General features: G+C 36.6%; 1 protein-coding gene across 1 annotated transcript in view; it reads left to right on the top strand.

Moving 5' to 3' along the window:
- Window positions 1–16,378, top strand: part of LOC150100366 (cytochrome P450 20A1-like) — a 185,839-nt gene that overhangs the window by 108,566 nt on the left and 60,895 nt on the right. Inside the window, exon 6 of the mRNA XM_090402738.1 lies at window positions 2,779–2,857. Within this exon, the coding sequence (XP_090258864.1) occupies window positions 2,779–2,857 (79 nt within the window). The remainder of the gene's footprint in view (window positions 1–2,778; window positions 2,858–16,378) is intronic.

Here is a 16,378-nt window from a genome sequence, read left to right as displayed (position 1 = left end):
AGTTATCTTACACCAGCTACTTAGGTGGCGCTTTTTGGAATTGTCAGTTAGTGTTTAATTTTGAGCTTAATTGTACTGAAGATGCCTGTGACACACAGGCGAAAATTATACTATTAAATAATATTTCTACGTGAGTTTTTCCATTATTTATTATTATAGTTATGTCTACTCACGGTTTACCTCTTTTAAAACTTTTTGAGATGAAGGTTGGGTCATGAATGGTCTTGTGATGATTATCTTGACAGACATTCACACGGTGTTCCTTCTGGTCAGAAGTCAGTGGGAAATGAACTTGGCAAAGATGTGATGCATGTTCAAATCTCATATGATGATCGTTTGGGCTGCTCCATATGAAATCCCAACTTTGTAAACTTCCTGAATGGTGATCGTGTCGATCTGCATGGATGATCTGTCTAATTTTACAACATTTACTTTGGTTGTGCTGGTTGATGGTCATCCTCCAAGTTTTTTTGCCTTTCTTAAAATGTAAGTGGCGCTCAGAACACTGAGTTCAACTAATGGCTTTGTTTTCATATGCTTTACGAAGTAATTCAAGGGCCTCTATGACAGATTTTCCCCATTTTATGCAAAATTTTACATTTGCCTATTGTTCTAATTTCATGTTCATGGCAAAATCACAGAACAGCACAAACACATGGTGCACATAGCTCAACACCACATGGCAGACTGACTTAACAATGTCTACGCCACTGACACCTGGTGATGTGAGACTGTAACTTGATCTGTCGCCAAGTATCTGAAATAGTCCAGTTTCTTTTTGATAGCACCTCGTATATGTGTGTCTGTGTGTGCGTACATGCACGTGCGCATTTGCATTTGTATGTGTATTTGTGTGATCTTTTGATTGCCTAGCCCTCAAATAACTGGAACTTCAAACACTGAAACAAATAGCCACCAGAAATTTAATAACACTTTATTAAATCAAATATTTCAGTCTGAATCTAATAGGTCATCTTCAGTGAGCAGACAGGTAGAATTATAACACTGTATTTCAAAAGATGGGAGCCACATGCTAATGCAATACAGTACAGTAGGTTATGAGATGCAATTTAAAGAAAAAAAAGATACTGCCTGCAACTAATAAGAATAAGACTTTCCCAAATTTTAGATAAAGAAAGGCAGTCATTAAATTTAGGTTAATGTAGTAGCACTTCATCACTCTTTTAGTAATCTTAGACCATAAGATTCTGTGGTCAGTGTCAACTCCATGCTGTGTTAGATCAGACTTCTCAGGCTTATTGTAAACGATATGCAATTGCTGTTCCTGTAATCTTTTATCAATGTAATGTCTTCTTAATCAAAGTAAAAGAGGTAACACATAGAGAACATGGTAAACACCAAACATCTTGGAAGGAAAGAAATGACCGTCTATCTTTAGCAGAAGGACAAGAAGAGAGTTTGTTGACAGCAAAAGAATGTGAGCACTATTATATTACTTTCCAGCAATATAAGGAATTGGAATCCTCCATACAGATTCAGGGTTCTCTTAGGAAATAGGTCTGTAAGAGTTGAAAATGTGTTAGATCTTCTGTAGAGAGAAGCCATTCTCTTGCATAATTACATAGGATATTGTCGCGTTCTAGTTTCAGATCATGAGAATTGAAGCAAACAACATGAGTTTTTTTATTCAGCAAAGTTTTTGATGGCCATTTTTGAGATGGATATTGTACAGAATCTTACTGTATATAATAGCCAGTGAAGGTAGGTTTGCAATAACCAGCAGTAGTCAGTATACCAGAGGAAAAGTGGAAAAGAAGGATGTCTAAGAAGACTAATTTTCCATCCCTTTTCTGTCTCCATGGTGAAGTTGATATGAGCAGGATTATTGGCTGTTGATTTTAGTTTGGAAAGATGATAGGAAATCTTCAGGATGAGGTCTTATATCATCCACATAGTATGTATATTTATATATATATATATATATATACCAAGAATGATGGTTAAGGTTGTATGGAGGAGAACAGGGTATCTTCTAGATCCTTTCTTTGAGGCTTACATGGTGATCAGAATACATTTTGGAAAATTATGGAGACAACTACCATCTTTTTGAGTAAAACTTTAGTTTAATATGGGAGTGTTGATTTTGGTTTATATTAAACTAAAGTTTTACTCAAACATGGTAGTTGTCTCCGTAATTTTCCAAAATGTATCTTCTAGATGCTAAAGTGGAAATTGGCTAAGGCAGGAGGAACATAAATCTACAAGCAAATTGAAGGTAGTTCCTTGAGGAACCTTTCTTTCACCTGCTGTACTCAATTTCTGCTTTCTTCATCTACAAGACACTTTATTCTCCTCCATAAAATCTCAATCATCATTCTGAGTATACTATTCTGACACCTGGAAACACACACCATCCAACTGTACATTCAGTTAATCAAACCGGCTAACTAGCCACCAAATACCTTTCTTAATGTGCGCATGTGCATGTATATGCACACATGCTGCAACATGTGTGTGTACAGTTAATTTTATATTATCTGTCCATTAAATAACCAGAATCTCAGTTAACTGGTCATTGAATAGTACGTCAGCTGACTACATGGAACCACATCATCTAACTGTACATTCAGTTAATTACACTCAGTTAAATGGCCAGAAAATTGCTTTTCTAGTATAACCTAGGTAACTGAGATATCTGTGTGTGTGTGTGTGTGTGTGTGTGTGTGTGTGTGTGTGTGTGTGTGTGTGTGTGTGTGTGTGTGTGTGTGTGTGTGTGTTATAGCATACTATAATCATTGTAAAATCTTTTTGTTTAAGTGCTGGACAGAATTAGAGGCAAGAGCAGCTGGGTCCATTCCTGAAATTAATACACCCAGGGAAAAAAGATTTGAAGAAGGTAAAATATAAACATACAGTAGTAAAATGTATATACATTTCATATAAAATTATAGATAATGAAATTTATTACAATCTGAAATAAATTGCATGAGTCATGAACTAATTATTTCTCGAGGAAAGGCTTAGACGTTGGTTATGCATTTTTTGCTAAATAATTTAAGGAAATCACAACGTCAACTAGGATGTAGATTAAAATAAATTTTAATATACTTCAGTATTTCGGCACATTGCCATTTTCAAGAAACTTAAGAACAAGACACATGCACGCAGGCACAACAAACAGTAAATGAGGAAAAAGCAGGAAGCTATTATTTCTCCTAAAGTCCTGATGGTGTCCCCCTGGCGGGCAATGTTGGTATTCTTGGGCGATTGGGCCGAAGGTCTTCTGATGTAGGTTTCCCAAATTTGAGGCAGTCTCATGCAGCCGAATTTGTTGAGGTTTGGATTGTTTCTTAGGGCTGAAGCTGATTCCATGAAAAGCCTTTCACATTTGTATTTACTATGGTGTATTATCATGGCTTTCTTAAACCGTATTCTATGGCAGGTATCCAGCGTATGGTCAGCAAGACCAGAGTGGCTGTATTGGTGAAACTGGATGTACTCAACATCCAGTTTCACGCAGGCACAACAAACAGTAAATGAGGAAAAAGCAGGAAGCTATTATTTCTCCTAAAGTCCTGATGGTGTCCCCCTGGCGGGCAATGTTGGTATTCTTGGGCGATTGGGCTGAAGGTCTTCTGATGTAGGTTTCCCAAATTTGAGGCAGTCTCATGCAGCCAAATTTGTTGAGGTTTGGATTGTTTCTTAGGGCTGAAGCTGATTCCATGAAAAGCCTTTCACATTTGTATTTACTATGGTGTATTATCATGGCTTTCTTAAACCGTATTCTATGGCAGGTATCCAGCGTATGGTCAGCAAGACCAGAGTGGCTGTATTGGTGAAACTGGATGTACTCCTTGTGTTCTGAAATTCTGATATTTGCTGTCCTGCCTGTTTGGCCAAAGAACGACAGCTTACAACTGCAAGGGACCTGGTATACACCAGGTAGGTCTGGGGGGAGGGGGAAAGTTGGTCTTCACTAGAGCGGATAAGGGATGCCAATTTTTTATATGGTCTGTAACAAGAAGTTAAGTCATGTTTTTTTAGGATTTTTGTAATTTTTTCAAGGTGCTTTGGATATAGGGAATGGTGATGGATTTAGAGTAATCTTTGTTGTGAGGTGGGGGGGGGGTTACTGGTTTCAATATTTTTGGGATTTTTTTTGAGGGGGGTAGCCATTGGCTGAGAAAGTGTTGAGAATGTGGTTTAGTTCTGTGGTTAGGACATTGTCATTTGAACAGATAAATTTAGCCCTGTTGGGTAGTGTCTTAATGACTCCATATTGTTGCGAGGAAGGGTGATGGGATTGTTGGTGAATGTATCTGCCTGTATGGGTGGGTTTTCTATAGACTGAGAACAAGGTTTCCATCAGGCTGGCGAGTGACTAGTGTGTTTAAGAAAGAAAGGCAGTTGTTTTTTTCTTCTCCCCACATACAAACTAGCTAAACATTTGGCCAAAGCTCTCTCACACTATACTGGCAACACACCTTCACACATGAAAAACTCAGCCCACTTCAAAGCCAGCATAGAAAACCTTACACTCAAACACACTGACATAATGGTCAGTTTTGATGTCTCCTCCTTATTCACAAATGTCCCACTCAAAGAATCTTTAGAGCTAATCCAAGCTAAATTTCCTCCCGATATCACAGCCCTATTTCAGTTCACTATGAACTCAGGCTATTTTGTTTGGCAAGGAAAATTCTACAAACAAATAGAGGGGACAGCCATGGGTTCTCCACTCTCCCGACCCTTGACCAACTTTTATATGGAGACTTTTGAAGAGAAAGCCTTAAACTCTGCCCCACAAAAATCAACCATTTGGCTTCGCTATGTGGATGATGTGTTCGCTATTTGGCCACATGGCTCCGATGCACTCCTCATAACACAGTCAAACAGCCAAAACCCCAGAATCAAATTCACCCTGGAAGAAGAAGAAAACAACTGCCTTCCTTTCTTAGACACACACTAGTACCCGCCAGCCTGATGGAACCTTGGTTTTTTCAGTCTATAGAAAACCCACCCATACAGGCAGATACATTCACCAACAATCCCATCACCCTTCCTCGCAACAATATGGAGTCATTAAGACACTACCCAACAGGGCTAAACTTATCTGTTCAAATGACAATGTCCTAACCACAGAACTAAACCACATTCTCAACACTTTCTCAGCCAATGGCTACCCCCCTCAAAAAAAATCCAAAAAATATTGAAACCAGTAACCCCCCCACCTCACAACAAAGATTACTCTAAATCCATCACCATTCCCTATATCCAAAGCACCTTGAAAAAATTACAAAAATCCTAAAAAAACATGACTTAACTTCTTGTTACAGACCATATAAAAAATTGGCATCCCTTATCCGCTCTACTGAAGACCAACTTCCCCCCCCCCCCAGACCTACCTGGTGTATACCAGGTCCCTTGCAGTTGTAAGCTGTCGTTCTTTGGCCAAACAGGCAGGACAGCAAATATCAAAATTTCAGAACACAAGGACTACATCTGGTTTCACCAATACAGCCACTCTGGTCTTGCTGACCATATGCTGGATACCTGCCATAGAATACATTGGAAGAAAGCCACGATAATACACCATAGTAAATACAAATATGAAAGGCTTTCATAGAATCAGCTTCAGCCCTAAGAAACAATCCAAACCTCAACAAATTTGGCTGCATGAGACTGCCGCAAATTTGGGAAATCTAAATCTACATCAGAAGACCTTCAGCCCAATCGCCCAAGAATACCAACATTGCCTGCGAGGGGGGGGCATCATCAGGACTTTAGGAGAAATAATAGCTTCCTGCTTCTTCCTCATTTACTGTTTGTTGTGCCTGCGTGCACGTGTCTTGTTCTTAAGTTTCTTGAAAATGGCAATGTTACATTGCCGAAATATTGAAGTATATTAAAATTTATTTTAATGTATATCCTAGTTGACGTAATTTCCTTAAATTATTTAGTAAAAAAAAAGAACTAATATTTTGTTTGTATTTTTTTAATAATAAATGAAAGTTTATTTTTCGCTTGGTTAGACTATAATAAATTTATAAGACTATTACACTTTTTTTATATAATCTTTGTCAAGTAGCTTTATTTTATCCTCCTACATGTTTTGCCAATCTTTTTCTATTGGCATCCTCAGGGAATACAAACTAGTAAGCTAAAATGAAGGTTACAGACTAGGTTATAACTGATGGTTCTAATTCATACAAAAAATTGGTATTGTGCATGTCTCGTTAACGTGATTTATTCGTTTTAGCTCATGACGTAATTGTTATGAAAGTTCATTTCTTTGATGTTTAATGATCTGATAAAAGTTTTCCAAATTTCTGGTAAAATTAGACCTTGATTCTTGTTTAGGTTTTCAGTTTTACGGGCGACTGTAGCTGCTTCTTTAAAGATTCTTGAATAGTAGTTATCTTCTATGTATGGCATAAGGCTCTTATCCCACTCACTGCGATGGTTAGTAGAGGCAAAGTGGCATGAAAGGCCTGAAATGTCTTGTCTGTTATTTCTGACATATCTTATGTGTTCTTTCTTTCTCGTTTCAAAGCTTCTAGAGGTCTGACCTACGTAACTAATACCACATGAGCAAGGTATATTATATACTCCAGAGTACTTGTAGAATGGGTGAGGAGCTTTCAGTGATCTTAACAATTTCCGAATACTGTTGATTGGTTTGAATGCCACTCTGATCTTATGTGGTTTTAAAAGGTTAGTTAATTTTTTGGAAAGGTTGCTGACAAAAGGAATCGTAATTGTACTGATGTATTGGACATCATCACGTTGTCGATGTGGTATATCAGTAAAGAGAATCTTGTTATAGAGTCTTTTGGGGTAACCATTTAAAGAAAGTTCTCTGGATATTGTGGTTAATTCCGTTAGTAGGTCATCCTTGTCTGTCATATACTGTATAGCTCTTTTCTTGAGACTATGGATAATGCTAAGTTTCTGAGCTATGTGATGAGCTGAGTTGAAATGGAGGTAACGTTCAGTATTTGTAGGTTAAAATGTCAAGCCATTCCTTGACATTTTAATAAAGAAACTATCCAATAATAGTATCAACCTATCTGTATACAGAAAACCTACAAATACTGGACATTACCTCCATTTCAACTGAGCTCATCACATAGCTCAGAAACTTAGCATTATCCATAGTCTCAAGAAAAGAGCTATACAGTATATGACAGACAAGGATGACCTACTAACGGAATTAACCACAATATCCAGAGAACTTTCTTTAAATGGTTACCCCAAAAGACTCTATAACAAGATTCTCTTTACTGATATACCACATCGACAACGTGATGACGTCCAATACATCAGTACAATTACGATTCCTTTTGTCAGCAGTCTTTCCAAAAAATTAGCTAACCTTTTAAAACCACATAAGATCAGAGTGACATTCAAACCAATCAACAGTATTCGGAAATTTTTAAGATCACCGAAAGCTCCTCACCCATTCTACAAGTACTCTGGAGTATATAATATACCTTGCTCATGTGGTATTAGTTACGTAGGTCAGACCTCTAGAAGCTTTGAAACGAGAAAGAAAGAACACATAGGATATGTCAGAAATAACAGACAAGACATTTCAGGTCTTTCGTGCCACTTTGCCTCTAATAACCATCACATTGAGTGGCATAAGAGCCTTATGCCATACATAGAAGATAACTACCATTCAAGAATCTTTAAAGAAGCAGCTACAGTCACCCATAAAACTGAAAACCTAAACAAGAATCAAGGTCTAATTTTACCAGAAATTTGGAAAACTTTTATCAGATCATTAAACATCAAAGAAATGAACTTTCATAACAATTACGTCATGAGCCAAAAAGAATAAATCACGTTAACGAGACACGCACATTGCCATGCACAATATCAATTTTTTGTATGAATTAGAACCATCAGTTATAACCTAGTCTGTAACCTTCATTTTAGCTTACTAGTTTGTATTCCCTGAGGATGCCAATAGAAAAAGATTGGCGAAACATGTAGGAGGATAAAATTAAGCTACTTGACAAAGATTATATAAAAAAAGTTTAATAGTCTTATGAATAATTGTCAAGAAAAAATTCAACACATAATAAATTTAGTTTAATCCTTTATCCAAAGCAAAGAAAGTTTGCTTTGGATAAAGCAAACTTTCTTTGCTACCTTACTTCAGTCCTGAAAATATCTTCAGGACTGAAGTAAGGTAGCACAACACCGGTTTCGACCTTCATTGAGGTCTCGTCAGTGGGAGCCAAGCTCTGAGTGGAGATACTAAGGCAGAAGCAATAGGAGAGGTCATCCTTACCAATAGGAGTTGCCAAAAGGTGTGCCTCCTTATTATTAAATTACTCTGGATTTAGAGAAAGATGTTGAAAGTTTATTTTTCACTTGGTTAGACTATAATAAATTTAGTTTAATCCTTTATCCAAGTGTGAGCAAACAAAGTTTGCACCTGAAAATATCTTCAGGACTGAGGTAAGGTAGTACAACACCTGGAAGCTCACAGCAAAGGTGGATCAAGCTCTCAACTCCTTGTCTCAGTATCTCCCATAATGCACAGCACATCTCCTTGCGGATATGTATACTACTATGCATTAAGGGAGGGGCCACTACCCATACGACGAGACCTCAGTAAAGATCGAAACTGGTATGGGTAGTTGCCCTCCCTTAATGCATAGAGTATACATGTCCGCAAGGAGATGTGCTGTGCATTATGGGAGATACTGAGACAAGGATTAAACTAAATTTATTATAGTCTAACCAAGTGAAAAATAAACTTTCAACATCTTTCTCTAAATCCAGAGCAATTTAATAATAAGGTGGCACACCTTTTGGCAACTCCTATAGGTAAGGATGACCTCTCCTATTGCTTCTGCCTTAGTATTGCCACTCTGGGCCTGTCTCCCACCGACAAGACCTCAATGAAGGTCGAAACCGGTATGGGTAGTGGCCCTCCCTTAATGCATAGCAGTATACATCTCTGCAAGGAAATGTGCTGTGCGTTATGGGAGATACTGAGACAGGGAGTTGAGAGCCTGATCCACCTTTGCTGTGAGTTACCTAGTGTTGTACTACCTTACCTCAGTCCTGAAGATATTTTCAGGTGCAAACTTTGTTTGCTCACACTTGGATAAAGGATTAAACTAAATTTATTATTTTAATAATAATCCTATTCATAAATGTATAGTATCTTGTAAAATCATTACTGAGCCAGAGGATGGATAAGCAGAATAATCTCTTCATGTCAAACATAATCTTTCATACCATTTCAGGTCGTATTTGGTCTCCAGAAACTGAATCCACATAGTAAGATGGTTTAATACTTATCAGTGACAATCATCTGTTATCAAAAAAAAAAAAAAAAAAAAAAAAAAAAACATGCAGAAGCATCCATGCCATCACAGGATTCGAATTCACAGCTTGTTTGTAGAAAAGTGGAGACATTGATTTCCTTCTAAAATAGCCATGGGCAATAAAGAAAACTAAATAAGGAAAATGGCTATGTCATGATACTGTTAGTCTTTGTAGTCATTCCACAGGATACTGCACGGAATCTTATTACATAATTTGGAGCAAATGAGGATGGATTTGAAACTATGGCTGATGGACAGACATTAGAGATCAATATCTGGTCTACTTCATCAATATCTACTTATCTTCCTTTAATATTCATCAAAGAGTCTATTTCAGCTTTAGTAATATTCAGATTTTCAGACATACCTTTCTTCTTGGACTGACATTTACTGCTAACCAGTGTTACCCTGCTGCCCTCTCCTAGCATAAGTGCATTGTGCTCATAGCCTTGTTTTCTGTTAATCCAGTGCAAATTCCATATCTATCCAGTCTTAGAATATGGTTCTCATATTTGAGATGACACCTAAAATTTCTCTAAAAATTCTTGATACTTTCCAGAGGATGGCATTTCAGCTTATTGATGGCTTGCTCTTCCCCTACTTCAGCTGCTTACGCAAATGATCTTCTTTAGTCTTGCATGTTTTCTGTGGTTAGCTCAATAGGAATTGGTTCACTGAACTGGAATACATCATTTGTCTAATTTTATGCCCAAGCCTGTATAAACATGAGTAGCTACTTAACATCTATTTCCAGTTTAGGTATCAATCCACTTAATAAGTTTTACTTTCTCCCCATCTTTCATTCCATCTACTTGTATTCTCTGCAACACCTTTCTTCACTAATTGTTGCTTGAGGGCTGCAGCAGACATGTGGCCATTGAACCATCTCACCATTACCAGAATCACATGCTCAAAATTTTCTGGCTGGTGTCTGATTGAAGTCATTTCAGACATCTCCAAAAATAAAAATTGAAGATTTAGGTTAGGTAACTGGTTCACATAATTGGTCCCCTTCAACCAGTCTATCTTTCAGAGATTTTGATCAAGATACCCTCAGGCTTCATGACTGCAGTGTGGTGGTGCTTGGTCATTCATAAACCACATTGTTCTTCCACACTAAAGGAATGTTATTGAGTACCTCATGGAAGATGTCTACTACACAGTTTTTCAAAATCACAGTACAAAGATCCTTTAAACCTGTTTGACAGAACATACAGAAATGAACCGCTGTGTTAATCTGTCTCCAGTGATACTTGTTCACATGTTAATGGAGAATTGCTGCTCATATCTTGACTGAATAGCTGCATGCATATTTTGATTGGCTGATATGTCATTGTTGTAATGTTTGAAAATACCATCTATTGAATGAACATCGGTTTGTCTGTGCAAAGCACACAAGAGTGAAATAGAAACCACTGACAAAATACTAATTGGTGATGATGATATCTGGTAAAAGGAAACTGAACCCACTGGAAATGGTGCAGTTTCATGCACCATTTCGATTATATAACTATTCGGGGAAACTTCCACTGCAATTACTGTGCCAAGCTTCCAAATGCAAATCATGATAAAAATGAGTGAATATTTCAGTACATGTAATTCAAGTGCCCAGGGAAAACCTCTTGATAAAGCTGATACACTACACAAGCATTTCCATTGATATGTCCTTAACAAAAGTGCATATCAGTCTGCTTTCACATTTGGAATGGTGCTCCTAAGAGTTCCCTAAAAATACTTGACTAAATACAGAAGAGGGCAATTAAGTTAATTAATTACCTATCTCTTACCAGTTCACTCCACCCTCTTTCACATAGATGTTTGGTTTCTACAGCATGCATTGTCTATAAATATTTCCATGATAACTGTTCTTATGAATTAGCATAAATAATTACTAAAAGAAAGAGCCATAAGGCTTCATTTCGGTGATGTAAAATTACATAGGCAAAATGGATACTAGATTCAACATTATTTCAAAGCTAAGTGTTTGTAGAAACTATGAAAGTTTCATAAGTTGACCTAAGAGCTTATGAGAATACAGTCCTCATAAGCTTTCAGGTCAGCTTACGAAACTTTCATAGTTTCTATAAACATTCGGCTTTGAAATAATGTTGAATCTAGTATCCACTTTGCCTTTGTAATTATAGCATCAATAATTCCTCTACTAAATCCATTGGAATATGCTCACTATTAAATTCATTGAAATCCACTCTCTACTAAATCCATTGAAAATACATTCAGCTGTCACCCAACATCCTCTTTACAGTTCAACTCCAAACTCACAAAACAAGTTTCTTCCTTCCCCCCCCTCTCCCTCTTTCATTCATTCTACTGCTGGAACAGTCTCCCTTCTTGTGTGTTTTCCCAAAGAACACACAGGTCTTCAAATCAACTGTGAACCAGTTTCTCCTTTCTTAGCTCTCTACTCTCTACATATTAATGTACTATAGTTATAGATTGACTAATCAACATTAAAAAAAAATCAGCTAATGTGAACTCACCCCATTGCAGAATATTGACAAATGACTTACATTGAAACAAATAGCAGCTGCCATTTACTCAGGACATACTTGATAGTCTGGATGCATCTATCTGTTTTGCAAATTGTCAGTGTTTGTGCTACAACTGCAAAGAGCTGTATCTTGAATAATGTGAGATTTCTATACCTTTATTGGGACATTTCATTGTTTTGAAGAGTAGAATATGGCTTTAAAGTTTGTAACAAGGTTATGACTCCATGTATATATGTGTTAACAATGGTGTAAGCCAGTGGTTCTTAAACTGTGGGGCATGACCCCCCCAGGGAGGGCGAATAGCTTGAAAGGGGGCACAACATACTTTCCTACAGATAAAAATTAAAACTGCTCTAAATCAGTTTTAAAAATAACAACAAATAAAAATACAGAAAGAAAAAGTTTTGATGATACAGGTTTTAACACGTTCACTGCCACGCTCCTCAGGCATAGTTTGTTACCACATGCTAATCACTTTCACTTCTTCAATGTTAGTACGAGTAATCTCATAGCTAGCGGTAATCGACATACGAGTATATTCGTAGTTGGCTTGTGAGACTCATGTCTACGAGTATACTCATATTTGGCAGCGAACGTGTTAATTATCACGAATTTCAAAATAACTAATAATTATTTTCTTCACTTGCACTTATAAAATGAATGTGCCAGAGGCAGTGTTGATAGTTCGGCAGCGGCCGCATCCTCTTCCAGGCAGCACTATACACATGCAGCTGAAAGCAGTGACTTAACACTTGGGAGCTCACAGCGGTAATTTTGCAGTGTACGACTCGGTATATCTGAGAGATACATTCATTATTAGTATGTGCCAAAATGCAAAAAACATAAAGAAAAAGCACTGCAAATATAATACATGATGGTACAAATTAAGTGAATATTGAATCCAACATTATTTCATAACTGAATATAGAAAATACAAAAGAATCTACAATCGTTTGTAGTTTCTATATTCAGTTATGAAATATAGAAACTTTTAGTTTCTATATATGCCCCAAATATATAGAAACTAAAAGTTTCAGCAGATGCAAGCATAAGTAGTGCCTTATGGGCAACTCGTAGTTTTAGTTTCTATATATTCGTGCCAAATATATAGAAACTAAAATTTTCGGTGGATGCAAGCATAAGTAGTGCCTTATGGGCAACTCATAGTAATGGTGGAGCAAGCTCCAGACCACTTTCCTTAGTATTTTCCATAAATGTAAAGCACATCTTTTAGAGGACATGTATGATATAAATAAGCCTTTGGCTCTCTATTTCAGTAATACATGATTGTTTATTTATTTTCAGTTACAATCTAGAAATTATTGAAACAAAGAAATATAAAGAATAATAATTTTTGTTACAAAATAACTCAAACATCAATAATGAAAGAAAATAAAACTAAACAAATGCATTTAACATTAATTAATCAGAATCTTCAATAGTTGGATTTACAAAACTCTGTCATAACAGTCATCGCAAACAATATTGCTATGCTGAAGGCATAAATACTTTTTACAATACTTGCAAAACTATTTTGATAAGCGACTCATTTTGGATGCATAGCACATAAAACATATTTTTCTTTTTCTGTTTGTCGAGGGAGCCGTATCTATGTCGTCATTAGAATTTCCTTCAAATTGTATCTGAAATTGATGAAGTTTCAGGTGTAAAGGCCTATTCACACCTGTAGAGATTTCTGAACGCCATTTTTTTTGTTCTGACACTAACTGCATTACGAGATTTCTAATAAATATTCTGCTCCGTATTTTCACATTGTTGTTCAGCATATGAATAATCTGAGCATTTATATTTATATTCATGAGCTGTATTGACATTGGAGCTCGCGGTATCTCTCAAATATGTCACAAACCTTTACAAAAAACGTGTTCAACCAAACTGATAGCAAAAAAAAAAAAAACAGTGCGGAATATCACTCATAACATATGCATGTGCAGCTAGTCATGACCTTCAACCTATACAATAAAATATCTATGTCAATTAGCAAGTATCTGTCAGATCTGCCGGGACCTCCGCAGGGTCAAATATCACAAATCTTTGCATAACACGTGTTAAACCAAACTGACAGCAACAAAAGTGCAAAATAGCACTCATGATATACTCATGTGCAGCTACTCATGACCTTCAACCTATACAATAGATAGGTTAAAGAATATTCATGTTAACAATTAGCATGTGTCTATCAGATCAGATACGAGTGCCCGAAAGTTAATGACATCTCATTGGCGCTTGTTGGGCCGGGAGGGGGGCAGTTTGTTGCCAGAGTCAATAGTGATCAGTGGTTATACCTGTTTGAAGTTGTGTTCTTATGCATTCAAAGTTTCAGTGCAATTGTGCTCATTTGTTTATCTCTTAAAGTTGACTTGATTATGAACAATTGATCATGAAGCATTTTCTGAATAGTGATAGAAATGAAGATACCAGTGCTCCTTCAACTAGTGGTGGGAAAGAAGCTACTCGGAGTGTGAAAACAAGAAGGTATGATGAGAACTATTTATCACTAGGCTTTACGAAAACTGTAATCAATGATCAAGAACGTCCACAATGTGTAATTGTGCACGTTCTTGATCATTGATTTGTTTAAGTATTTTAGCTGCAGATAGTATGAAACCTAACATATTAAAGAGACATTTTAAAACCAAACATCATGTGTTTACAAATAAACCAAAAGATTTTTTTGTTAGAAAGCTTAGTGGCTTGAAGTCCACCCAACAGAACTTTGCTAAAACTACAAATGTGACTTCCAAGGCCCTTTTAGCCTCTTATTGCTAAATGTAAGAAACCACACACAATTGCAGAAACACTGATTTTGCCAGCAGCGACTGACATGGTATCAACAATGTTGGGTAACTCTTCTGCTCAACAATTGAAAAATATCCCCCTCTCTAATGACACAGTTTGTAGAAGATTTTCAGATATTTCTGATGATTTACATCAGCAGTTAATTGAGAAGTTGCGTAACAACTGCTTTGCTTCAAGTGGATGAAGCGACCGATATTCATCACGATGCTCATTTGATTGCATACATTCGTTTTGTTGATGAGTGTAATATGCGAGAGGAATTGCCTATCTTGAAAACAACAACAGCTCAAAGTCTTTTTGACATGATTAATGCTTTCTTTAATGTAAATGATATATCATGGGATAAGTGCACTGGCATATGTACAGATGGAGCTCGTTCAATGTCTGGAGACCGTGCTGGATTACAAGCAAAAATGAAAGCTGTTGCTCCCGAAGCAGTGTGGACTCACTGCATGATACATCGTGAGGCTCTGGCAGCTAAAGAACTCAGTCCATCTCTTCATGAAGCTTCAGATGAGTGTAAAAACCGTCAATGTTATCAAGACAAATCCTCTGAAGTCTAGACTTTTTAAAATGCTGTGTGAGGAAATGGGTGCCAAACGCACTGCTTTGTTGTTGTTTTTTTTAGTGATGCTCGATGGCTTTCAAGAGGCAAGGTATTAAAGAGAATGTTTGAGTTGAGACATGAGGTGCTTTGTTTTTTAATGGGGAAAACCACTCATTGGGAGACAGTTTCAGCAATAAGGATTTTTTTATTGAAAATGGCTTACCTCACAAATATATTTGAGAAACTGAATATTCTCAACACTTCAAGGAATGAGGCAACTGTACTTTCTTGGAATGACAAAGTTCATTCATGAGAAAATTAGAGCTCTGGAGACACAGTATGGAAAGCGACACGCTAGACATGTTCCCTACTCTAGTGTCAATGGTACAAGACACTGATAATCCAGTGCTTCCAATGAGCTGCCTACTTGATCATCTCATAATGTTGAAAGTTCATTTCGAAAAATACTTTTATGATGATTTTGATGAATTTTATTGGATTAAAAACCCATTTGAAAATGCACCTGGGCCATCATCTTTGAACATGAATGAGCAAGAACAATTCATAGATCTCACTAGTGATACTTCACTGAAAAGTAAATTTAAGCAATTGTCTTTGTCAGAGTTCTGGATACATATTGGCAAGGAATTCCCAACTTTGAGCCAAAAAGCATTGAAGATCCTTATTCCTTTCGCAACAACTTATTTATGCGAGAAAGGCTTTTCCGCTTTGGCAGCTATGAAGTCAAAGTATCATTCAAGACTAAATACAGGGTATTTCAAAAAAAATTACCCAATTTCAAATAATTATATTTATAATAGAATTATAATTATTTATAATTATATATATCTAGCAGTCGTCATATCAAACTCTGGGCCAAGGCCGTTCACATGGTACAAGTCGCATTCATTTGTAGTTCGTGGTTGCAGAGATATACAATTTTCAAATCTGGACATTCGTTTTGAAACGCCCTGTATTTTGGTTAAATGCAAATGTTAAAACTAATTTTTATTGTAGGCTTAAAATTGTGATACTTTAATTATTTTGTGTCAAAAACTGTTAAATAGTATGTAGAAAACACAAAATAAACTGAATAAAATGCCAAATTTAGTATGACTTCTATTTTGATAAATAAAACCTGCAGGGGTTTGACATTGTTTTCTCTTATCAGGTGGGGCTCAGAGGTATAAAGT

This window comes from Typopeltis vanoorti, chromosome 13 (assembly GCF_054136105.1).
Source record: "Typopeltis vanoorti isolate ZY-2024b chromosome 13, IOZ_Tvanoo_1.0, whole genome shotgun sequence".
Lineage (NCBI taxonomy): Eukaryota > Metazoa > Arthropoda > Arachnida > Uropygi > Thelyphonidae > Typopeltis > Typopeltis vanoorti.
Note: the sequence above shows the minus strand (reverse complement) of the source record. Positions and strands in the feature narration are given on the sequence as shown.